A 26308-nucleotide genomic window follows, 5' to 3' on the forward strand; every position below is an offset into this window, starting at 1 on the left:
TGATCAATTTTTGTTTCCAGTATTATCCCCTTTAGTCACCAAACTGCTGTCTTTACTTGCCGCTTGTTTCCTCTGGGTCCTCAGGTGCGCAGTTGGATGATGAGGCTTTTTTGCTGAAGTTACTGATGGAGTATTTGCTTAAGAGAAATTGTCCTAATTTGGCAAACTTAACTGAGCAAACTTGTTCACAGGACCTTTTTCACCCAGTGCAGTGTCTGTAACTTACTCCTCAAGGAATAAGCGCAACAGGCTGTACTGGCAATCCCCAGTTTTCTAAATGATGTGACTGGGAAAATAGAGAGGGAACTAGAGCAAATTGCCTTGTTGCAACTTGTTCTTTATTTGTAGAACACGATGAACTGAGAGTACCTGGTACAAATACTCCCCATTAACCAACCTCGATATTCCCAACTGATGGCTTTCCCTCTCTGCATCAGCCAGCTGGGAAGATGGATTCAGCTCTGAGGACCTTTATGTCAGCAGTCCTTGGGCTTTCCAGAGTAGTAATTTTTTTAGTGTTGTAATTTAATGTCCCTCTGAAGCAGCTTTGTGTGCGTTTTCCAAGGCTTTCCAAAAAGGAGAGGAAAAAATAAGGCAAATGGAGAAGTGCGTGTGGATTTTGTGACATGCCTGTGTTGGATGCAAGGGGATGGATCCTGATCCTGAGTTCAGGGAGTACCTGAGGGTCTCCTGGCCTCTGGTGATGACTCTGCTCCCAGCAGGGTTTCAGTCTAAGACACAGAGCTTGGAAATACTTGTTGACTGCAGGATGATTGTGAGAGTTCAGTTGTTGTTTTTTTTTTTTTTTTTAGGGAAATAATGAGCTCTACCAAGTCCTTTGCTCTGCATTCAGCCCCTTGGCTATAGCACTGTTTTGGACTGAAAAGATACCGTGTGTCTACATTTCTACTGGCACAGACTTCAGCTTTGTCTGGGGTTTCTTATGGCTTGGGGAGTTATCCCAAACTAATTATCCCCACCTTGTTTTCTTTTATGTGGTACCAAAACTCTGGCCTGTTACTGAGACTGCAGTTTATCCAAAATATAAATAGATCTCCATTGTTAAAATCAACTTTTGAGGTGTGCTGCTGGTAAGAGAAATCTTTGAGCTGTTTAACTGCATTTATTTTGCTCATCTAAAGAATCAAGAAGCATGGTAGCGTTCAAATGTGAAAAACACTCATTAGGTTAACTTTTGGAGCTGGCAATAGTGCAGGTATTAGCAATATACTATCTGGAAAAATACATGCAGCCTTACTATCGAATGGATAAACATTAAATTTGATGTTGGGTTTTTTCCCTTCCATCTATGCCTTTAGGTAACAACACTGGTTAACACCAGCAACAAGGGCCCCTCCAATAAAAAGCGAGGCCGTTCTAAAAAGGCTCATGTCTTGGCAGCTTCAGTTGAACAAGCAACAGAGAATTTCCTGGAGAAAGGCGACAAAATTGCAAAGGAGAGCCAGTTCCTGAAAGAGGAGCTGGTGGCAGCTGTGGAGGATGTTCGCAAGCAAGGTAAGAGTGTGGATCTGGTGGCCTCTCAAACTATGGTTCTTTAGAGCAAGTGGAACCATTCCCATTTCCCTTTTTTGCTCTTTCTAATGACTCTGTGCCTCTCAACTTGTGGGTTCTCAGCTTGCCTGGCTGGCATCCCTGAGCAGTAATGTAACTGGGTAGGTCTGGAAATTGGATGGCCCAAGTAGAGATTAAGAAGATAAGCAGAAGGGCTGATTCTTTGAAGAGCATTTAAATACTCAGTTTAGGTTCAAAATGTGCTCCCTGCAGCTATGAATTTTATGGACTACATCTGAAGTTCGTCAACAACTTCTTCCATATCTGACTGTATACAGACCAGCACTGTAGGAGGAAGAGCCAAGTGTTGACTCGATAGAGACATCTTTCCTGAATATGTAAAACATAAACAGCACCAAACAGAATGTGAAGACCTTGATTAAATATTCCAGGCTTCCTTCCTCACATCTAATGTTGATTTTTATAATTTTCTTTTTTACTTTCTTGGAGCACTCCTGCAAGAAAAGCCTATGGAGCTGACTTACTCTAAAATATGCACTAGTAAATATTGTTGCTCATAAATCATTTATCATTCTTCCAGTCATGAGTCTTTTCTATGCTTCAGTGAAACCCAGTCAACTGGTATTAATGGTGACGGCTGCTGCTGCAAAAACGGGAAAACTCATTAGCATTAATTACTTGTTTGTAGCTGAAGTTGCAGAGTGGTGAAATATTATTTGGAAATGGTTCTAAGTTCTGGATGAGCCTGGCTGATAGACCAAAGAAAGATCAAGGTAAGAAGGCTGCAATATAAGGGGCTAATTGAGTTGGCTTAATTTAACAACAACAAACAGCAAGAGAGCCCCTTTGACTCCAAGCTTTAATTGTTGGTGCTCGACTGCTCAGTCAAGAGTTAGTGCTCATCTGTGGGTGCCTCCAAATGGCTCAGTGATGCTGGAGAGAGAGAGAGCTCTGCTCAGCTCTTGGGATTGAGAACTTCCCTGAGCTGGATTTGTAGCTGAATATTGCAGTGAGAAGCTGGTGGGAAGGAGAGACTGATAAAAAGTCCTTCCAGATGACCCTTTCCCATGTTTCTTGGCTCCTTCTTGGTTCTGAGACTACACATAGGCTTGATGCCAAAACCTCCCTGCTCTGTTGGCTTTGACAGAGGAGGTGAAGCTCATAACTGAGAGGTGCTGAAGTGAAATAACTTCCCACCTTAATGTTGCTTCACTTCTTCCTCCCTTTTTGCTGTTTGCAGCTTGTGTGGATTCTGGTGTAAAAGGCATGGCTGTGCCTGTTTCCTCGGGCTGGTGGGTGGTCAAACTGCAGTGAATCTCCTGGACGCAAGTGGTGCCCACCATCCTCTGTGGGGACACAGTTCCAACAAAACCTGAGGTTAAAGCTGTGCCCCGTGACGGGGCCAGTGTTTGGCCATGTCCTGGTTTTGGGCAAATTTGGGAGAAAACCTCTGGAAGGAGCCCACAGAAAGCAAACCCCCCACAGTGCCTCCCCAACCTGGTTCGGGAAGAATTTCCTTAGAGAGTAGTGGAAAAAAACTGTTTATTGAACAGGCAAAGCACTCCCCAGCACAAAAAATGAACAACACCAGATGACAAAAACTCTTTTACTGCTCTGAAGAGATGACAAATTCAGAAAGTCTCTCCTGGGAGTGGTCATCCAGTTCTCGGTCTCCAGCACTGGGGATGGCTGCTGCAGATCACAAAATGCAGGCTCTCGGTGTTTCTTGGCATTTCCCAGGTCCCCGTCTGGAGCAGGTTCGAATGGTATTCAGGAAAGGGAAAGGAAAAAAACAGTCCAGGGAAAAAATTGGACTGCCTAGCTAAACTAACTAATAAGCAAAAGCAAGGGCAAAAGCAAAAAGCAGGCGCGAGAGCAAAGCAAAAGCAAGCAAGCCCTAGCCTCTCTCCTAGACACACACCGTGGGGGGAGGTGAGCCGGCTGATAACAAGACAAAACAAACCTTCACTTTTCGGAGCCAGTCCTGAAGGCACGAAACATAACATCAAGCATAAACAGAACACAGGATTGGGGATACAAGCACCATAACGTCACCCTAAGACAGCTGGGTTTAGCAGGGCAGCTCTTGGTGAGGAAATTAAATTCAAACCAGCCTTTGAGGAAATGAGAAGCAAGTGGTGAAAAATTAGCTAGAACAGAGGGAAGGGTTATTGCTACCAGTGCCCAGGAGGATTGCAGTTCTTAGCAGTGCTAGTAACAGCAGGGAGATACAACCTCCTAATGCATGTGGTTGTGTACGCTCCGTGCACCTCAGAAGCCTCCCCGCCTTGGGTCAGACCAGTTGAATTTATGAGTTGGAGAAACAAGGAATGTGTGATGCAAAGCCTGTGCATGTGCTCAGCAAATCTTTTTCAATGGGAATGAGTGGAGAGGAGAATTTGGTCAGCAGCAGGGTGATGAGCTGGCAGTGGGATTATAGATATAGAGCATAATTAATATTCAGTGGAGGTCAGGAAAATAGCATTAATAATGCCTCTATTTAGAGTAGGGAGTGGTTTAGTTACCATAATAAATAAAGATGAATGAATGTAGACCGGGATTATGAAGATGATTAGGACAACAGATAACTTGTCTCATCATAGAAAATTAAATTTTTTTTTTTAGCCTAGCGAGAGAGAAGAAGATTGAGAGAGTACATGATTTTAGTGAGCGTGCTTGTTCATAAAATCCCATTTGTTGGGGTAAAAACAAAGAACTGGAAAGAGCTATTTTGAATGAATAATAGCATGGCTGCCTACTAAATCAATGTAAGTGGATCTTCAAAGTCTTCTTGTTTTTTACAATGGAAGAATAAATTACAGCAAGCAAGTTAATGAAATATCCTACAGTAAGATTCCTGGCCCTTTAAAGCTTTGTACTTTTGATTTCTTATAAAGTAATGAAACTTTTTAAGGTTTTGAGCAGAAAAGTGGGGGTAAGGAATCAAAGTGTTTTTCAGGATAGATCCCGCTGTGGTTATTGAAAAGACTTTGTATTTGGAAAGCATTTGATGTGAACATCTTGAATTTCAGCATTGTTGTAGTGTTTGTTACAGGCATTTCTGCCATCAGAGGTTTGCTGGGTAACAGAAGGTGCAGCATTGGTCCTGCCCAGCCTCACTCCCCACTGCAGGCTCCCTGTGGCACTGTGGCATCTCACTGTATGCTGGAGTGCTCAGCTCCTCTGGTGCTGTTGGAACTTCAACCAGTCCCTTAACCAGGTGCTTGGCACTGAGGCAGCTTCCCAACAGGGCTCAAGAGGGAAATTTCTTTTGGGTAAGACTGGCAAAGCTCTTCCTGATTCCCTGGAATGCTGATGGCTACAGCTCTTTGTCTCTGTATATGCACATGAGCATGGAGGTCCAGGGAATTCACTGTGCTCTCCTGTTGTGTGTCTTCTATGGTAACTTTACATAACAGACCAAAAATTAAAACTTAACATTGAAAAGTCTAAGCCTGTGTATAGGGTTTGAGGTAAGAGAAGGAATTAATGCTTTGGCTCAGGTTGCAAATGCAGGGGAATGAGCCAGCTGATTCAGCTCTGTCCTTCTGCTTCATTCTTCTAAGTGAAGGGTTCTTCAAAACTGATCAGTGGGATGAATTATGAAAGGGGAAATCAGTTTTTTCAAATGTACATCATAGAGGATGTCTGGCTTAAGGATTTCCAAGGAGCAGGAGGAGGCCAGTTGTGGAACATCTTGAAGTAAATACTGCATTCTTCTTGGAAAATTCAACTTCAAAATTCTATTGTGACCAGTTAGCTAAATTTATTAGAAAGGTACAATGAGTTCAGTTGGTTTCCTGCAACACAGCTTTAGGAGTGTGCCACTTTGAAAAGCCATAACCTGAGGAAGCTCTGAGGTGGCTCTTTGCAAACTGTAGGGAGTGTTGTAGACAGTATATGGATTTAATTGAAAACAAAATTAAGGAATTATCAGAAGCTTTTGTTGCCATAAGTATCAACTCCTGTGTTGATATGGCCAAAGGTGGTGTGGGGCCTCATCCTTGAGAGCAGAAAGTCAGGACAGCCTGCTGTGACCCTGCTGGTGGCTGTTGAAGGTGGCATTATTGGCAAGATAGGACTTCAGTAGAGACTTGAGAGCAGTAGAGACTTGAAACGCTGATTTACTGCTTGCCTTCATTTGGTGGGGAATGGCAATCTCTGGGGAAGTGTGTGGGGACTGTGAGCAGGAGGGAATGGCCTGGTGGCACTGTTGTGTCCTAGGTGCTGCTGGCAAAGCAGCCTGGGGCCAGCTCTGAGCTGAAGTGCTGAAGGGTACGAGGTGATGTGTGGGCACGAATCCCCAGCTTGGCAGAGGAGCAGCAGTGCCGGTGTGTCCTGGCTGTCCCTGCCTAGCCTGCCCTGCCTGCTGCTGTGCCCTCCTGTCCGTGGTGGTGTGGAGCAAGTTCTGTCCATGCTCATCGTCTTCCACACTGGGAGCAGGGTTAATGGTGCTGCCTGAAGCTGTTGTCACACCCTGTGGGCCTGGGGGAAAGAGACTAGAAAATGGGGATTTTCTTTTGATGGATTGGAATCTGACCATTTCTAAAATGGGCTTTGTTCCATTAGATTTCATTGAATTCTTAGTGCTTTATTGACATCATCATAGGATGGCTCCTGTTGCCTCTTCTTTTCTCAGCTCTGTTTTATTTTCTTTCCCTTCTAATATCTAATGAAGAGCTAAGGTTATATTGGAAAAACAGACTACTCGTGTAAGAATTTGTACCAGCTTTATAATCCGAGTCTCACAGTTGGACTCTTCTCCACTGTGTTACTTTAACTCTTAAAATCCTTCTTCCAGAGTGCTTGTGTTACCTGTGTTCAGTGTTGAAAACAGGAAGATTGTGCTGGATACCCTTGCAACTGCTGATGTGCACGCACAATGCAGTACCTGCATATTGAGGCCAGGCCAGAGTGCCCTCTTGCCCTTTGAATCCAGCTGAAAGAACTACCCCAGGGTGCTTTCTCTTTATAAAAGAAGCCTGAAAGTCAGCTTCCCTTAATTGGCAGAAATGTATATATATGCAACAACTTTAAATATAATCTGCTTTTAATTTTGGGAAGCTGGTTATCTTTTGACACCCTGACAAGCTGTTTGAAACTCACTAAGTCTTTTAAAATCTCTTGTTAAAATAAAAAGGAATAGCATTTTATTTTAGGACTGGCTTGAAAGGTTGCAATTTAAGAGATGGGTAGAGAATAATTTTGGCTTTTAACTTTGTTAGCAATTTTTGAGATTCACGTGAAGCAAGTGGCCTCTTCAATAAGTTGTTTTAAATAGAAAATAAATGAAAACAATATTTTGGGAGTTGAAAATGTGGGAATTTTATATATCAATAAATAAGGAAATATTTGTACTCAGTTTTGGTTCTGGCATATCACAGAATGGCCTGGATTGGAAGGGATCTTAAATCTACCCAGTCCCACCCCCTGCCTTGGCAGGGACACCTCCCACTGTCCCAGGCTGCTCCAAGCCCCGTCCAGCCCAGCCTTGGACACTTCCAGGGATCCAGGGGCAGCCACAGCTGCTGTGGGCACCCTGTGCCAGGGCCTGCCCACCCTCCCAGGGAGGAATTCCCTCCCAATATCTCATCTAACCCTACTCTGTGTGAAGCCATTCCCTTTTATTGTGTTACTTCATGCTTTTGTAAATATATATGCTTAAATCCTGAGGTTGTCAATGGATTTCATACTTGTAGTGATGACTTTTATTATTAGCCTGTTCCAGAAAGAGTAAAGAAAGGTTCATGTCAGCTGTGTTGGAGTTTTGTAATCTCCTAGCTGTTTGAAGCTCACAGAATTGGTAGTACAGCATCTCTCATCCATCTGGAAATCTGGAGTTCTTAACCTGTGTTAAAGTAATGAGTTGTGTTCCCCAGAGCTGGGTAGGGGATAGCTTTGGCTTGATACTCAGAGCTGGCCTGTACTTGGACAGAAGCTTTTTTGCTGTGTCCCAGTACAGAAGTAGCATATTTTTTTATCTTAAAATGTTACGTGCCACTCTTGGTTGTATTATTTAAGATGATGGAAGGGTGTTACATAGGGGGGAGCATTTGAACAAAATCGACTATCTTGGTGTGGTTGCTTGGGCAGGCTGGCAGCTGTGCTTGGGCTGAATTTAGCTGTGAAGGTGTAGAGTGCCTGGGTGGGAAAAATTTCCTGGGCGAGATATTATGTATGGGGATGGTTAACCCCAGGCTCTCCAGCTGTTGACATTTCTGAGCAGTTAAAAATAAGGTGTTAAATAAGTAGAACCTCCTGGGACCGCATCAGGCAAAGATTTTGGTGCAGCCCTTGCCCAGTTTGGTGTGGGGAGCTCCATGGGATTTACTGTCAGCTGTCACTTGTCAAGCGCTGGCGGAGGTTTTTTAGTCTCATCTGAGACAGGCTATTTTTATTTTGGCATTTGGCCACATGGACATTTTTTCATACAGGTTTTTGGGAAGCCTCTGAAACAGCACCTAGCTATAGCAATCTGCTTTCTGGTCATCTCTTGCTGCCTGCAAATCCCTGACCCTGAGGCCCTACTGTTTTCTAAACTAAGTCCTAGCTGTTCTCTGTGTTTCTGAGATGCAGAGAGATCCAAGGATAACAATGTGGATTCCAAAACTTACTGTCGTGTAGGAGCTGTGGTACTGGAAGCTGGCCCGAAAAGTGAGGGAGAAATCCAAAATTTACTCCTCTGACTATATGCAGGCATTACTTTCATGCTTTGTGAATGCCTTCTGGAGGAATTGCTCTAGCTGTGCAAAGTGGCCTTTGCTTTTCATAGTTAACCAATGGCATTGTTAGCATCTGAAACCCAAATTCTTTGCTCCTGCACCAGATGCAGCCCCACAGGCTATGAAATGTTGAAGCATTTTACGAAGCGCTGCCTGGCTTTGAATTCCAACCAGGGCATATCCAGCCAGGTCATTGCTCCGAGTTGTTTACGGTCCCAGGAGCTGTGGCAGCTCGCTGTGTGTTTACAGGGCTTTCTGCTGCTTTCTGCTTAACTCTTACACGCACACAAATCAAAGCTTTTGCTCAGACTTTGAAAGCATCGGAGGTTGGGAAATAACTGCCGCCCTACAAAGGTGTGCTGAATTCACCTCTCTAAAGAATTCTGGCATGCTGAAACACCTGTATAAATGGAAATAAGGACCAAAGTGTGATTTCCCAGCCGTTCCTCCCTGCACAAACCCCTCTGCACCAAACCCCCTGGCCCAATGCCAGGCGGTAGCTATACTTAGAGGTAGCCACATGCAGCATTAGCTGTCAGCCGTATTTCACAAAGGTTTTGTTTTAGAGACTCAGGTTGGCTTAGGAACTTTCCAGTGGCTGATGCGGTGCTGTGTGATGCTGAAGGCAGCCCCTGCTGTCCCCCCATGCAGGTGACCTGATGAAGAGCGCGTCGGGGGAGTTTGCAGATGACCCCTGCTCGTCAGTGAAGCGCGGGAACATGGTGCGGGCCGCGCGCGCCCTGCTCTCCGCCGTCACCCGCCTGCTCATCCTGGCTGACATGGCCGACGTCTACAAGCTGCTTGTTCAGCTCAAAGTTGTAAGTGTGGGCCTCTGCTGTGCCTGGCACGCTGGGGCTGCTCTGCAGGTGCCCACCGTGTGTGTGACCCGATGGGGCGTGCACTGGCAGCAGCTTCCTTCTGCAGTGGGGAGGGTCTGGGGGTTTTTGCTCTCAGCAGAAAGTGTGCAGTGGGTGTGTGTCACTCACTTTCATACTCACTGTCAGTAGCTTTTGACATTGAGCTGCACTCTGCTCTGAACTTTTAGTACAGAAACTAAGTGAGCCTTGGTCTGCAGCTGCAGGTGAGAGCCAGCCCTTTCATCTTAGAGAATCTGGCTTTCTTATAACCAGTACTCCTTTGCAGCTGATAGGGATGAGTAGTTTCAGCAGGCTAAATAAAAATGAAAGTGGACTGTTTGAGGAAGCCTTTCCTTCCCATGAGCAGCAGGGTGGGCGAGTGCTTTGTGCAGAATTTGAAGTGAAATGACATTGGATACTGGGTCATCTTTGCAAACGAGCTTTGAGGACTCTCCTTGTGCCCTTTGGCCACTGACATGGCCCTGCCAGGGCCCTCAACTTCTTCATGCTCTTTCAGATGTGTGTTCTTGACTGTCTCTGGTAGCTGGTGACTGTGAAATAGTAGCTAAGCACTGTATCCGATTAGCCTTTAAAGTGTCTCCTCTCCAAAAAATAATGGGGCAGAGGAAGATTGCTTTCTCTGACTGCCATGAAATACATTCTGAACTACCTCCTGACCTGTGGACTGTAATGCTTGGAAAAAAATATGTGAATATATATTCTTTTAGGTGGAAGATGGTATCTTGAAACTAAGAAATGCTGGTACAGAGCAGGACTTGGGTATCCAATACAAAGCCCTCAAACCAGAAGTGGACAAGCTTAACATCATGGCAGCCAAAAGACAACAGGTATAGTGTGGCCACTTTCTTCTGTATATTAATTCTTACTTTTCTAAAATAGCTTGCTGCTCTTGGAAAGTGCCTGTTCTGTTAATACTTCTTACTTTATTTTTTTACATTATTGCTGAGTACTTTGTTTTGCTCTGCCATGCTAAGGAACTGTGAGTTTGCCTGGTAAGCAAGAAAAGCGTGCTTGGCTGTAGGGTGCTGCTTCTGGTGGAATTTGTTCATAGTTGCATTTGTTTATGTCAGTGTTTTAGTGCCTTAAAGCCATGCTGCTGTCCAAGAGCTGCACTTGAGGACAGGGAGCTGAGATGTATCTCAGTCCTGGGGCGCTCTCCACTAGGCCCTGTTGCTGTTGTGGTTCACACAGATGGACTGAACATGTCCACATTCACAGGGAGTAAAAGCTATGGCTGGGCTCAGCTACAGCTTCCTGAGAAAGTGAGTGGTGCTGCTCACTGGTCTTGCACTGAAATGTCCATTGGAGGGGGGGTTTAAATTCCTGTTTGTTGTGGGTATGTTTTGTGTTTGGATAGCTTGTGCTTAGCCTTAATTTGCGTGTGAAATTTGTTTTGTTCAACAGCACTGGTGTGACTCATTCTTGAGTAAAGTTTTCAGAAGAAAGCAGAGGTGTGGGCAGTTTAAGTTATCAGAAATAGCATAATTCTTTTAGAGCATTTTCCCCCTCTTTGTTCTGTAGATATGTACAAACCAAAACTGCTTAAGCACCTCTGACACTGCTTGGGTTTTTTTTTGCACAGATTTGTCTTAGAAAATAAGCTGGGTACAGTCAAAAAGGGACTGCCAGTTAGTTATGTATCTCAAATCTGATTGCAGTAAATGGGATAGGGTTGTGATGGCAATGCAATAAATGCTCTAAAACTGCCTTGTGATGGATTGTTCCACGCTATGGGAAGTGGTTGTACAAAATCTGTAAATCTCTGTGCCTGCTTGGAGTGCCCTCCCTGCTCAGTGTGTACCTTACAGAGGTCACCTATTGCCCATTCATTTTAGAGAGTCTGACAGAATTTTTTTCCCTTTTCTCAGTAAGGCAGTCCTTGTCTTCATTTTCACTGCCTCTTTGTTAGATTTAAGAGGTAATTTTGAAATGCTGCTGCTGCTAATAACTGTGGTTGTTCCTCCTTTTATAAACTTCCTGCTTGTACTGGACTCAGAGGCTTTATCTGATCATGGCGCTCTGTTCCAAAACAGAGGTGATGGTGCTTTAGAGAATTACAGCACAGAGTGTTTGGGAAAAGACTTATGGACTTGCTCACTAATCTTGAATTAGTGGTAATTACAGTCATTGGATTAATTTTGTCTCATTGGAGGTGAACAAGAAGTTGAATGAGATGATATATTTGTTCTTCTGAAATTAAGTACCTGAGTCTCTTGAGGAGAGTAAATGCCATCTTTGAGGTGTGATTAAAGAAAACATTCTGGTTGTGAGCCTGAGAGTTTAAATTAAAGATGATCTTGCTTCTCATCTGCAAGTGCAAGACAGGACAGCTTTTTAAATGCTGGTCCAATGCTGCAGAGGAACAAAAAAATCCAATGTCAGATTTTGAATTGTGGTGTTGTGAATTGCCCTGGAGTGTTGTTGTTTTTTGGATTTATGAAGCTGTCGTGTTTTGCAATTAGTTGATCCCTTAAGGATAGGAATACTCAGCAGACAGATTTGAGGCAAAGAACCTGCCTGTCCCTTGAAGATGCGGGGAGACAGTGTATGGATGTTGAATGTGGACAATGCTCTCAAATGCTTTTTTTTCCCCTTTAATTTTCCTAACAGGAGTTGAAAGATGTGGGTCACCGCGATCAGATGGCGGCAGCCAGAGGAATCCTGCAGAAGAATGTGCCCATCCTGTACACGGCGTCCCAGGCCTGCCTGCAGCACCCCGATGTCGCTGCCTACAAGGCCAACAGGGACCTGATCTACAAACAGCTGCAGCAGGCAGTCAGCGGCATCTCCAACGCCGCCCAGGCCACTGCCTCGGACGACGCTGCCCAGCAGCAGGGCGGGGGCGGAGAGCTGGCCTACGCCCTCAACAACTTCGATGTGAGTCGGAGCCCTGCTGGGAAAAACCCCTCCTGTTTGTTCACCCGGTTTCTTAGCCACAGCTTGCTTTTATTGATATTACCTGGAAGATCATTTTCTACTGAAGTGCAGCAAATTCTAGGCAAAGTAGGATTTTTTAAAAAAAGCCATTTTCCAAACTAGGATTGAGTGAATGTAGAAAGTTATATATGTGTTTCTTAGTGATGGAAGGCTGTCAAGTTAAACTAGCTCTGAAATAGCAGTTAGCCTACTGCTACATTAGATGGTTTGTTTGAAATTGATTATTTCATAATATATTTATGTAATGTATTCTTGGAGGTGACAGAAGTGATTTATTAGAAGTGAATCATGTATTTGGAATTGCTGAAACTACCTCTTGAGAGGAACATGAAGTGGGAAGTTTTAATACGATCTTTGGTTGGAAATGAAGTCATTTCATACTGATAGGTTGTACTGATCTGTCATGTTCTTTATCTTGCATTCAGCACGTTGCTGAGGACAGTCATGCATTTTTACTGAGATCGCTTTCCTTTTGAAGCCAGGATTTGGTGTCTACCTGATTCAGCCGCTGAATTTTAAACACTGTGCACTAACTTACTCTAGAACTTTATTTAATATTGCAAAGCCATCACTCAAAAGGCATTTAATAGTTGTGGTTTTGCCAGATTTTGCTCACTTTCTCCTTTTTGCTCTTGCCACTCTTGTTCCTCCCTTTGCCACATGTATTTTGCCAGGATAAAGTTCTCATTGAGTTCTCCCTGTGTCTGTTAGGAAGCCTTTTCCCTATGATCTCTTGGATAACAAGAGGATGTTATGGCTGTCTTGATCTTTGTGACTGATTTCAGTTTTGAGTTTGCCTTTCTGAAATTCCATCAGATACTCAGTAAGACTTCGGAGCATGCCTCAGGTTAGCCCCAGTGGGCTGCAGGTTCTCACAGGTGCCTGTGGGAGGGGAAAGCAGCCCTGCAGCAGCAGCACCTGGCAGGGGCTGGCAGTGAAGAAGCAATTCAGTGCAAGTTGGTGGATTGGCTTGTACAACTCAAGCCAGCTAATGGGATTTCTGATAAATCACCCTATTTTATTATACAAACTCCCCAATATACAGCTGCAGACTACTTTTTGAGTGTTGCAGCTCACATGAAGCTTTTCGAGGTTTTAATTCCCCTTTGTGAGGCTCTCTAATAGCAGCAGTGCCTGATCAGCAGGCCAGCTTCACGATAGCTTTGTCTCATCCCTGCCAAAGGAGGCTGACAAAACAAATGTGTTGAGGTTCTTGGCAGATGTTATCCCTGCACTTCATTTCCTGCTACTGCTTGAGTGTTATTACACTCCCATAATAGAGGCTTTGAGCACACATGCCCTCAGATGTTCTAGTGATGGTAAAATATGAAATGGCTACCAGAAGATAACAAGCTGATTGTTATCTCTTTTTTGGTGGTGCAGGAGTGGTAACACACTACCATGTGTTACCATTAGCCAATGGCTAAGAGTTTCAGGAAGAAAGAGGAGGGAATGTGTTGGAGAGCACATGCCATGTTCTCATCCTGCTGTGGTGGCTGCATGGTTACTCTGTAGGGATATGAAGTGAACTGGCTGGCAGAAGGAGGTGGTTGTGATGTGGCTGCTGAGGTTAGCTTGAACACAAACTGGCTGAAAAAATTCCCATTTCAAAAAGCTTTGGGGCTTCTTTTAGAATTACAAAATTCCGCCCCTAAAATAACCCAGCCTAACTGTAAACAAACGACCAGACCATGAAATGGCCAAATTATTTTTCTTTATTAAATTACAGATCTGTTTAAACAAATCACCTGAAAGGACTCAAAGGTGACAAATACTGTGCAGTTTCTTCCTGGGGAACTTCCATGGTGGTGTTGGCCCCTCGAGAGCAGATGCATCAATGCTGCTGTTTCAGCCCTGAGTCTCTTGGTCCCTGAGCTGTGCTTGCTAACACCCTGGCAGGAGAAACCTGTGGTAATTTTCTGCCATGAAGAAATGGATTTCTGTGTGGTTTGAAACCTTTATGTTGATGTTTCACTTGGAGAATTTTTGAGAACACAGTTGTATTTACCTGCTTAACACTGAAGAGAAGAAAGACTGTGCAAAGTAGGGCAACAGAACACAATACATAGAGCTAATTTTGGATATTTGTTTTCTTGTTCATGATGAGATAATTATATCTGACAAGTTAACTAGTGAAGGCCTGTCCAAATTGACATGTCATTAGGAAGAGTTCTGTACTTTGAACCTTATTTTTGCTGGCACATTTGGTTTTTGCCATTCATGTAACAAGGCTTCGTATGGCCAAGTTTTGTTTAGCTGTCAAAGCAGCACAAGAAATGAGTAGCAATATAATCTGCTGGGAAACCTCTCAGTAATTTTACAGAACTACTCATGAAAATCCTCCTCAGTGCCAAAATGGTGTCATTTGCCTCTTAATGCCTGATCAGGGGGTTGCTCTAAGTGTTGGTTGTGTGCATGACTTAACAGTAATACACTGCTTTGATGCCTTAGAGTGCTTACCTAGAACAGAGACTAGACAAGATTAAGAGAATAAAAGTCGATATTTATTGAAGGCCTTCAGTAGATACACCTTGGGCAGTCAAAAGCCTCAGAGAGGGGCTACACCCAAGATGGATAATAGTCACAAGTTTTTCAGGTAATTATAAGTTTGGTCCATTTACATATCAGGGGCTAATCCTCCAATTACACTTTCAGATAATGAAGTAATTTACTCTTAAGTTTTCCCCCCCCACCCCAATTCACTATTGTTTATGTCTCTTAGGGCCTGAAACAGTGAGATGTCCTTGAGTTTCAGGCCCAGGGAGGAAGTGGTTTGTCTGACCAAAATGCAAAGACAGTAGCTAAGACTCTATAAGGAGTTTAAAAGTTAAACACTAAAGCACTACAGGATTTGAAAAATATAAAAGCTGAATCCTAAGGCATCACTTGGGCCAGTGACTGATTTGCAGAACTTTTTCTCTTGCTAGAAACAAATCATTGTGGACCCCTCGACGTTCAGCGAGGAGCGGTTCCGGCCGTCCCTGGAGGAGAGGCTGGAGAGCATCATCAGCGGGGCAGCCCTGATGGCCGACTCGTCCTGCACACGCGACGACCGCCGCGAGCGCATCGTGGCCGAGTGCAACGCCGTGCGCCAGGCCCTGCAGGACCTGCTCTCCGAGTACATGGGCAACGTGAGTACCCCGCTCTGCTGGCTCACTTTGTGGGGTGTAACTCCATGGGATCAGCTGAAATACAGAATTGGGGCTCTGAGTACATGGGCAATGTGAGCACCCCGCTCTGCTGGCTCCCGTGGGAGGTGTAACTCCATGGGGTCAGCTAAAATATGGAATTGAAGCCATGTCCCTTAAAGCTGGTTTGTTCCCCTGAACTCGGCACTGGTGAGGCTGCACCTTGAGTGCTGTGTCCAGTTCTGGCCCCGCAGTTTGGGAAAGACATTGAGACACTTGAGCATATCCAGAGGAGGGTAATGAGGCTGGTGAGGGGCTTGGAACACAAGGCCTGTGAGGAACAACTGAGGGAGCTAGGGTTGTTTAGCCTGGAGAAAAGGAGACACAGAGATGACCTTATCACTCTCTCCAACTCACTGAAAGTTGGTTGGAGTCAGGTGGGATTGGTCTCTTTCACCAGGCAGCAACTGACAGGGCGAGAGGACACAGTCTTAAACTGCGCCAAGGGAAATTCAGGTTGGACATTAGGAAAAAAAATTTCACGGAAAGAGTGATAAACTTCTGGAATGGCTGCCCACGGAGGTGGTGGAGTCACCATCCCTGGGTGTGTTTAAAAAAAGACTGGATGTGGCACTGGGTGCCAGGGTTGAGTTCAGGGCAAACTGTTGTTAGGGCTGGGTTGGACACGATGATTTTGAAGGTCTCTTCCAGCCTGGCGATTCTGTGAATTCTGTTCTGCCCCAAACAGAATTTGAGCAATAACAAGTGGTCCTGAAAGGTTTGTCATGAGGTGGGATGAAACCTTCTTAAATCACCAATGGTACTTACCTTAAAACTGATCTCCAGTCTTCCAAACAAATGTTATCGTCATAAAGTGTTAATTCCTTGGCACTGCTTCTATTTCTCTTTTATGACTGTTGACATTGTTTTGCAGAGAAATTCAAACCTCGGTTTACATAAGGTAACTGGGCTTATGCAAAAAGTTCTCCTTCAGTTCTGTTGTCTCTTAGAAACTTTATCTGTGTTGTCTTTGTAGCTGAAAGCGTGAATTGTCAGACTCAAGTTGATTATTGTTGCTGCTATTATGGTTTGAGTAGAAGTGATGTATGAAGTTAAATATGTAGTAAAAAATCTGAGAGCAGTTTGGTGTAAATATTGGGCTCAGAACAGTTCTTTTTCAGTGTTTAGGCGCTGAATGTGCACACAGTGTCTGAAGCCTGAGCATGTTTCTACTGTTGGAGTGTCATGTCATGCAGATGAGCTTCTGCATTTGAGGGCATCACGGTGTAATATTGAACTTCCTTCCCCTCCTTTCCCCCTTTGCTCTTGTTCCAGTGGGTTTTTAAGCTGAAGAACTTGCCGTGTTTGAGAGGTGAGATCAGGATATCCTAATATCATAGATGAGACTATATATAATTGTTAAACTTCAATACTGTTAAAGCTGATTTCAGAAATAAAGTTGCAAAAATGGCAACAACTTAAGCAAACTGTGTGGCTTGTAGCACTGTGGCAAGTAAAATTATGTGAAGAAATCTTAATGGGGGGACTTGAGGTCTTATTTATGCTTTTGAACTTGTTTGAGGTGCAACTGAGTTCAGCGATACCTTTTTTAGACGGTAACACTTACTTAGGAATGTTGCTGCATTAGTTACCTTACTTTCAAATCTTTTGGCCAAAGTGATTTCAACATAGAGCAAAAGTGGTCCAGAGGCTGCCATGTGTGGGTTGGAGTGGTGGAATTTGGAGAACAGATGCAGTGTGTGGTAGAGAGAAAAGAAAACAAGGATTTCTGTTTACCAAAGAGAAGGGCAAAGTAATTGAACAAAACTGAAAGGCAAGTCTGATGTAGCCTGCGGGCTGAGCTAGGTATTCATGTAGTCTGTCTTAATTGCTTGTGAAAGTAACTTGTGCTCAGCATTGACATTTTGTAGAACTTCAGACTGCAGCTGGGAAGCAAGGCATGAAGTTGTGCCACTCAAAACTCCTTTGAGCAGGGTGTTTTATGAGTCTGTGAAGCATCAGCAATAATCCCTCAAATGTGCTGCTGGATTGGATGGAGCCCTGTCAGCATGATTCCAAATGGAGCAGCCACCAAAGGGTAATTAAACATGTGCAAGAGGTAAATGCTCGGTCTTGCATGGAGGAGTTGGTGGCATTTGTCTCATTGAAAGTTGGTCAAATAGCCATGTGAGAGTGCAAAGCTTTGACTTCCTCTCACAGCAATGCCTGTCCTCCTCCTCAGCCATGTGCTTTTGTCTCTGATAGGCAAGTTAAAGTAATCACGCTGAGATGGGAAGAATGTATTCCCTCTGTTATCTCCTTTGGCACATTGTGAAATTAGTGGAGCATACTGCATTTTTTAAAGTCACTGTTATGTTATGATTGTAGACAGTGTAGTTGGGGAAATGAGATTAGAAATTCAGTGAAATGGAGTGGAAAAAGCAATTGATAAATTATGGTGAAAATGTGGGATGGTGTGTAAAAATCCATCCTGTAAACCCCTCTGTGATTAAGCTGAAGAATGACTAATAGTTGGGAATCTAAACAGTGAAAATGGTTTGATACATCTGCAGGAAGAGTAGGGATGTGCTGACTTAGAGTAGTGGCAGAGGAAATGTCATTTCATGTATATGTATGATATACCCACAGCTCCTGGGATGCTTTTCTCCAGTCTCCCTTTGAAGGAGGAAGTGAATTGGGCATTAAATCTGTTAATTGCACAGCACTTGCAGTGCATCGTAAATCCTATCCAAGTGCTAGAGTAAGAGGTATTTATTGGCCAAGTGTAAAAATTCAGAGAAGATTGGATGAGGAATAGACTAGAAAGGCTGAAGCACAGGACTGCCTTGAGACAGATTTCCTTTTTAACATTAAATGCCTTCTCTTCAGTGGCTTCCTCTGGCTTTCAGGCTTTCTTTCTGATCTCTGGCAATAACAAGACTTTTCTAGGCAGTTTATAACTCAAAGTTTAGTGTTTTGGACCTAGAATTTAACTGTTTCCCTGTGCCTGTCCTTGAAGGTCTGTAAGTCTGGAAGCATTGGCAGCTGTGTTATGAAGTGTGGCAGAAGTTTTTAGCTGAATAACAGGTTTTGGCAATAAACTGAATTGTAGGATCTCTTGACCCCACTTCATTTGCTGGTAAGGTGATGAATCCTGTGATTATGCCCTTAAAAGAAGGGCAAGATTTGCTTGTTCAGTAGTTTGTTACAGAAGTTTGAATCCCCTTTTTCTTAGATTGGTGTGTGTATGATTTCCTTTTTCATCTAGTACGACTTCTCTTGCCATTTTCAAGAGCAGCTTGGTCAGACTAAATCTTTTACATTAAGGCCAGCATCGTGTCAGACAGTGGTCAGTAGTGGGTCCTGCAAGCAGGATAGGAACAAGGGAGCTGTTTCATTTCTCTTACCCCAAGTATCCCCCCAGTGTTGGCAGTGTGCAGCTCAGGCGCTTCTGACCTTCTGGACTGCTCTTGAAAATGGCAAGAGAAGTCGTGGCTAGTGGCAGGAGTCTGTTTCTATGGAGGAAGTGAGATGGGCTTCCATTACCTGCATCCACTGAACGTCATTGGCCACTTCATCACTTAGCCTCTTGGTTTATAAGCTACATTCTTTGAAATCCCAACTGTTCATCCCTTAATTATAACATCTGATTCTCTGGCTTTTCCCCCTCCTCTCCCACTTCGCCTGGGGAGAGCTGTTTTCCATTATGGCTTTTGCTCACTTCTCACAATTCCAGCAGAAAATAGTTTTCCTTTTTAAACTTGCATTGCAGATCCCTCCTGGATTGAAATAGCATGGATGCCTATTTGCATTTGGGTTTTATTACTTGGAGTAAGCTTGATTCTTGGTGCTGGTGCTGAATGGCAGAGCTGGGAGGGGAAGGCCTAAATTCGTTATTGATTCTGAGTAGCTTTGTGAAAGCAGTGTAGTCCAAGGTCTTGGTTCTGGGATCAACTGCCTGGAATGCAGTAAATTCACCACATTAGTTGCAGCTAAGTTTGTAATATAACTCACAGATGGCAAGACCCAGATCTTTGTATGATCTGTAGCAGTCAGGCATTCTTGGTGTGTATTTTATTAATTAAACAAAGAAATTTCAAAGCATATTTGACTTTAGTTGAACATTGACTCCAGACTTAGACAGGGCAAGAGGGCAGAGCAAAGCATCAAACTGAATGATGTCAAGACGAATAGTACAATCAATGAAGAAGTTAATAAGAAATATCAGAAAATACAACGGAAACAGTCTTTTGGGTCTAACTCCGTGGTCTTGTGCGGCTACATGTTGACCTGTTGCAGTTTGCTCCAAGTAAAAAGGATGAAGCTGTATATTTTTTGACACTGCTACCAGTTTATCCTGGCGTTGCCTTTGCACTGGCAGCTGGTGAGATTCTTCTCACACTGTAGATACAGCCAACATCTCTTTTTTTCTGTTCTGTGCTACTCAGCTCTGCCTCAAAGTTAACATAGCCCCAATGAAGACTACATGGATATCTAAACTACTGAAATGCATTAAAAAATGCCCAGTGGGCTGACAGCTGAAAAATTTCTCTCTTTTAGAAAGAAAGTGTGTCACTGGCACAGGAATCCACAAACTTGGTTGTGACAGGTACCTGCTCTGTGCTGTAACCCTCTGGGTGTCATTAGCACAGGACTTGGGCAGCTTGCCTTGCTGTCAGCCCTGTGTTACTCATGGCAAATGCTGGATTTGGTGCCTTTGAGGCCGGGCTTTGGGTTTTAGCAGAGTAGAAAGCACAGGCCATGTCCTGGAAGTGAAAACAGCAGTTTCCAGTGTGCTCTCAGTGTGCCCTGAACTTGCAGGTGACATAATTTACCTGACTGATGTGTAATACTGGAAATAAAAGCTTTCTTCAGCTTTTGACAATCCATTTTTACTGCCTGGTGCAGAAGCCCTGTGGGCTGGGGGCAGTTGGGGTCCTCTCCATGAGCCAGCAGTGGTCGGAGGTGTTCGGCTCTGTTTGGTTTGCACAGGGAAGTGCAGAGAGCTCTCATTTTCAGTCTATTCTGTACCCCATCAATTTCTAATGCATTCAGCTCCCCTTTCATGCACACACCGGTAACTCAGCCATGTACCAGCAGAAACATTGTCAGGAATTGTAGTTTGGCGAGTGTGGAATGTGGACCTGGAGCCCCATTGTGTACCACATGCTCTTGTACAATAAAATCCCTTGTTACTACATTTGGAAACGATAAATCATGTTACATAAAGTAGCCTGACAGGTCCCATTTCAATGGGAATTTTAATGCTTTCATATTAACATTCTGACTGTGTCCTTGACTGTCTGGATTGCATTAGAGGTGCTTGGCAGCAAATGGAGAAAAGCCATTGGGAGCTGGTTCAGAGCAGGCATTCCAGACACACATCACTTCAGGATGGCTTTTTATTTTCCCTGGTTTCCATCTTCTCTTTGGTCTCAAGTGCTTGAGCACCACAACAGGGTCTGTTTGGGGGTGGGGATTGTGTTTCTTTTTGTTTTAGGTTTTAATCTGACCTATGCTGGTATGGCACAACTTCAAGGTGAGGGAGGTGGTTGAGCCCAGGCTGTGGCCCTGCTCTGCCTCAGGGAACTCTTGCAGGCCAGCGTGGTTTGGATGTCGAGGTCTCCAGAGAAGGTTCCAACACTGCTGGATTTGGACCTGGTGGACCCATAACTTGTTAAATGCTTAGTTTGCACCCTTGTGTCTGTGTTCAGTGCAGTTAGGGGAATGTAATACTGCACACAAGTGCTGTTTGCTCAACCTTAATTGTACTATTTTGCTTTTCTTTCCTAAGCTTCTCTGAACATCTCTGATGCTTGGAAAGTGATTGGGCAGGAAAGTGCCTGGCTTATCTATTCAATATCTGCTGGGAAAAATAATTTGTCTTCAGAACTACCAGCAAAGGATATTTCTTCTCCTGACACACTTGCAATTTACAGAATGGAGATGTGTTTTCATGATGAATTTGCCTATTAATAATGTTGATCCACAGCTTTGTATGCCCATCAAGGATCCAAGCTTGGAAAGGAGCACGTGAATTTTCACATGACGCTGAAATTCATTTATAGCAAGTATCTATATACTGAAAGGGCTCTTGCATAGCCCTTTTAATGAAAGCATCTGTTTCTGTGGGGATAGATGTGAATTAAAATGGCACACTGATCTGTGTTGATGATAAAGATGCTGATAAAAATTCTGCCTTGAGATAATCTACTCTTTCTTTTTTAATATTGTTTGTCAGTTTAAGATGCCTGAGTGCTGACGTGATGGATGTGGTTTGAAAGCCTGGATGGGTTTTCCTGTCATGGACTTTGCTGCTCAGTAGAGAGCTGTGCTGTTATGCTGGGCCCTAATTTCCATAGACATTATTGCTTTGACAAAAATGCTGCTTTTAGAAACAGAACATTTCTGAAGTGATAAGAGTTTTAAGTTTAATGCTTGCAGGCTGCCATAGCGTAAATATTTCAGCATCATTGGAGTGAAGCCAGATGAAGATGGTGAGAGCTTCACACTGTGTCAGTCAGGCATTTTTGGGAAGCCTGAATCAAGCTTCCAGGTGTTCACCCAACACCATCCTGGTTTGGGACTTCAGTGTGGGATTTTCAGGAGATGTTCTGGTACCTTCTGTTTCTTAGGGAGTAATAGAAGCACTTATGGAATTTAAGATACGTTCTGAAGAGTCCAGCTCATGCAAAGTTCTGTGCACCTTGTGGTCTTCGGGTTTTGAAGCTCATCAGAGTCTTCTCTGTCACCCCCAGTGGTTTCCCTGAACTTGGCCCAATGTTGGTGTGGAATTGCTGTTCTAGAGACCCCAAACTCCTGAGGTGCCCAGCCCTAGAGGGGAGGCATGGCAGCACATCTGGGTTCCAGCTGTGTGCCCTGGGTGGGGACACAGGCCAGTGCAGCCACTGATGCCAGTGGCACAGCTTGCAAGTCCTGGATGCTTTTCCAGACCCAAGACAGTTTTTGTGCTGTGCAGATGCATCTCTTAAAGAAGCATATGGCTGGCTGAGTGCCTCCTGAGAGAATCCCAGCAAAGCCCAGCACTCACACCTCAGGTCTGATTTCAGCAGGAGTCTCTTGAAGTCTTAAATCACTTCTGTGCTCCATCCACTGCCTTCAGCCTTTGCTGCTTGTTTGGTGCAGAGCTGCCAATGAGAACTCTCTTAAATTGAATAGATTTGACAGCGGCTGGGACTTGTTCTGAACTGCCTTGTACAGCAGAACTCACCCTTGCAGCCTTTCCACGCTTTGCAGCATTTTTGTTACAGACTCTTAATGTATGTAAAAGAAGGAAGGTGGCTGCCCTCACTTACAGTGCTCACTGCAGCCAGCTGTGCAGCAGAGCTGAGCTCTAGTGCTGGCTCTGAACAGGAATTGAGTCCTGTGGACACTCTGAGTGGCAGTGAAGGCTCCCATCCTACCTGGTCCCTCCTTTCCCCCTTCACCCTTTGCTTTTGTGTTGGTGTGGGTTTTCCTTTCTTGTCAGGCATGTGTCCATCTCCAATGTTAACACATTCTGATCTTCTGATAATGCATTATGAATCTTGACCTTTCTTAATCTCATGTTGATCACATAACATTTAAGATTGGTGCAGGGAAAACCTGCAATAATAATGTGTACAGCATTGTTTGTGATATGGAGGTTGGCATTTTGCAGTGTTTTAGTTTTGTTGAACTCTAAGTGGTTTTACATAAATATACTCTAATGCTGTGCATAGATTCTGCCTTAACATTGTGGTTTATGGCTTAATTTGAATGCTACTGTTTTGTAGGTAAATATTTCAACTTTATCTGTCTACATATGATCAAATATGTAGTCACCCCTAATGCAGCTCCATTTCGTGATACTTGAGTAGTCTCTCAAAGTCAAATTCGAGGAGTATGGATGGAATGGAGCATGTAAGTTTGCACAGTGACTGCTGATCTGTGGATAAACAGTCTTTTAGCCTCCAGCAGGATCATGCTCTCAGTGTGCAGAAGTATTACACACACAACTGGGCTTTTCAGTTCCTCTCGTTGGAGGAAGGGGCTGATGGAATTATTACAAAGCTGGAATACCACAATTCTTGTATTGCAATGACATACTTGATTCTAAAGTCCTCGACTTCTCCTTTTTCTTTTGCCTTGATCTAATACAAACTCTGGATTAAGTTCCATCTGCAAGATGGGATTCAGGAGATAATGAAGGGAGAGGAGAACAGTCACTGTCCATGTACACACATGTCCCTGTGGCTGTGTGGTACCACTTGTCTCCTCTCCAGTGCGCCCATGACATGCAAAACCTGTTGTGCTCTTTCATTTTTTTCCATTCCAGTATCTCTTCATCTTTTCTACAGCTCCTGCTGCAAGCATTAGAGGTCTTGATGGAAACTGGGATATTATCTTCTGGATGTGGTGTTTATTATCCAGACTCTGCTCTTGCTTAACCTGTTTTATCCTGTGTAAGAAAGCTGATGTTCTGTAATGCTCTTAATGTGTCCTGGAGGTTCAGACCTCGTTTGTCCCAGAAAGTCAGCAGAATCAATACAGAATAATTAGCATTTGTGGCTTATCCAAATAGTGGCAGCCCTCTGGAATTTAAATAGAGGCAAAAGAGTGACTTAATCCTTCTCATGTCTGAGAAAAGGATGAGGCTTAAGCTGTATCTTGGAACACTGTTGAAATAGAGGAGAGAACTTTGGCTTCCTCCTGGCCTACACAGGGACACATTCCTTTAGCAGGAGGGATAGGAGTTCGAGGGGAAGCAGCAGAGCCAGCTTGTGTATGGCAGGGTTAAAACCTGCTCAGGCTATGTGAAAACACTTCACGACTTTGGAGACTGGATACTCACAAGTAATTTTTGCTGAACAGGCATTCTAGAAGAGTCGTTTCCTTACAATAAGAGCAGCAAAGCCAGAGGCTGTCAGGCCAGGAGCTGCCTTGCAGAGGTGGGCTAAAAGGTGCATTTTTCTCAGCAGCAATTAAAAAAAGCACTGCCATTGAGCCACAAAGGGAAAACCAGGGCTTGTGCAAAATTAGCAGTAGGCAGTGAAAGATCAAACCCACATAGTTCTGTGCTGGTTTTCACAAATACCTGTGCCTTCCACAAATGGAGGGTGTTTTTCTTTATTGTCTGTGTCAGAGTGAATGCAAATATTGTGGGAAGCGCAGCCACTCGTGGCGTATCGACTCCACTGCCTTCCTGGTAACGTCTGTCAAGAAACAAGGCTTTTGCCATTCATTGGGTGCTCCACTGCTGCCATATGTGGCCAGAAGAAAAAAATTGCTTCTCAGCTCAGAATCTCTTTGATGTGCCTGAGGTGCTGTCAGCTGTGGTTTGCTGAATATGATAACGTGAATTGACGTTATCCGTTACTTCCTGAAACTTGCGGAGTGATGTGGGGAAATGAGGCCTACTACTTCTCTGGGGGGAAAAGGCTCTGAAAACAGAAGGTTCTTGGTTTAGGACCAGTTCAACTTTGTAGGTGTGGTATCTTGAGAGTGAAGTCTGTAAGGCACAGGGAGTGTGGGGGGGACTGACTGCACAGAGATGAGGAGCATCTTGGGGATGCAGGTGCACCAATCCTGCATGCTGCATCCTCCATGACTACTTCTAGCTTGCCTCTCATCTGCTGGGGTTTAGGGAATTTGTTTTGACCTTGTATTTAAAGGATGGATTCCTTAAAAAAGACTCCAAAACCTTAAAGTACTTTTTTGCTGCCTTTGATTGATTGAATTTTGGAGTAAGGTTCCCACCTGCAGATGTGGCAGGCAGCTTTTTTAATATGATGACAGATGAAGATTTGGCCATGAGGCTGCACACAGGAGCTGTTTGGGGGAGTTGGAGCATTGACTATCCTAAACTACTCAAAACTTCAAATAATCCTGATACTGTTAAATTTCTTTTCATGTTGTCTTGATATATGAATGTAGTTGCATAATTTCTTCCCAAATTAAAATACATACTGAGATGTTAAGGAATGCTGGAGATACTTAAGCAATTTCTTTGAAACACCAATCTCATTATGTGCTTGAGATTTTAGCTATTTTTTGGAGTTTATTTTCTTTTCTGATACTACCTGCAGCATTGGTATATGATGCTTTAAAAAGCCCTTGTTTGCTGAGTAGGAAGATAACCCTGGGACTTGTTTGTAGCATACACATTTTGTCCTGTATCTGGTGTTGGAAGTTGATGGATGTTTTGCCTTTCAGACTTCCCAGCAGATGAATTGCAGCTGTGAATGTCAGTGGTGCCCAAGTCAGATCCCTCCACGTACATGCTGTCCCCATGGTTTTTAACCCAATACTCTGCACTGCTTTTAAGTATGCATTCTTTTTATTCAAGTTATCTTGACTAAACCCCAGAATTAATGCAATTAATTCTGCTTGTTTAGAGGTTGAGCAACTGGCTGTGAGATACCGCCCAGGTGGTTTCTGCATCTGTGGCTTCAGTCTCGTTTCCCTTTTCAAAGGGTTTGTGTGTATATCTCCCCCTCAGCACTCAGCCTCCTGGATTGTGCAGGGAGGACTGTGGGATGTGGGGCTGGCTTCCTCTTCCGTACTGTGCCTTTGAACCTCTCCTTTGAGGACTCTTTATTGAGTCATTTTGGGGGAAGAAGGTGACTGGAGAGCTCTGATGTCAAGTACAAAATAAGACTGCAGCCATATCACTTGATACTGTTCCCCTTAAATGCCAAATTGTGAATTTCCTTAGAGGCAGAATGAGTTTTTTGGGCATCTCTCCAGGAGTCAAAGAATCCAAATTCTAGAGGTCAGTGGACTGAAAAAAGCCAAGAAAACAAGAAGTTAATGCAGAAATAACTGAAGAGAAAGAAGTTGAAAGCCCTTCAGCCTTGTGCCTGGGCAGGTGACCCCTTTGGAGCTAATGGCCTATAAGATGAGCATGTTCCTTCCTGCAGGGTCTTTACCAGGCCATGTTGATGTTCTTGTGAGGGTGGGTTTGCAGGTGTGGCTCTGGTAGCCACAGGTGAGGTGGGTTCCTGCTCCTCCCCACTGTGGTCAGTCACAGCTGTGCTCACCCCAGGGGCTGCTCCTGTGTGTGCGGGTGCTCAGGGACCTGCAGAGTGAGGAGAGCCTGTCAAGAATGTGTGTGGAGAGAAGAAGGTGG

The 26308-nt window shown here is 44.1% G+C and overlaps 1 protein-coding gene across 1 annotated transcript in view; it reads left to right on the plus strand.

Annotated features, from left to right (window-relative positions):
• CTNNA1 (catenin alpha 1) overlaps window positions 1-26308 on the plus strand; it is a 117961-nt gene that overhangs the window by 17158 nt on the left and 74495 nt on the right. Inside the window, exons 3-7 of the mRNA XM_053990875.1 lie at window positions 1320-1515; window positions 8907-9073; window positions 9841-9960; window positions 11744-12010; window positions 14998-15201. Of these exons, the coding sequence (XP_053846850.1) occupies window positions 1320-1515; window positions 8907-9073; window positions 9841-9960; window positions 11744-12010; window positions 14998-15201 (954 nt within the window). The remainder of the gene's footprint in view (window positions 1-1319; window positions 1516-8906; window positions 9074-9840; window positions 9961-11743; window positions 12011-14997; window positions 15202-26308) is intronic.

Source organism: Vidua macroura, chromosome 15, assembly GCF_024509145.1.
Source record: "Vidua macroura isolate BioBank_ID:100142 chromosome 15, ASM2450914v1, whole genome shotgun sequence".
Classification (NCBI taxonomy): domain Eukaryota; kingdom Metazoa; phylum Chordata; class Aves; order Passeriformes; family Viduidae; genus Vidua; species Vidua macroura.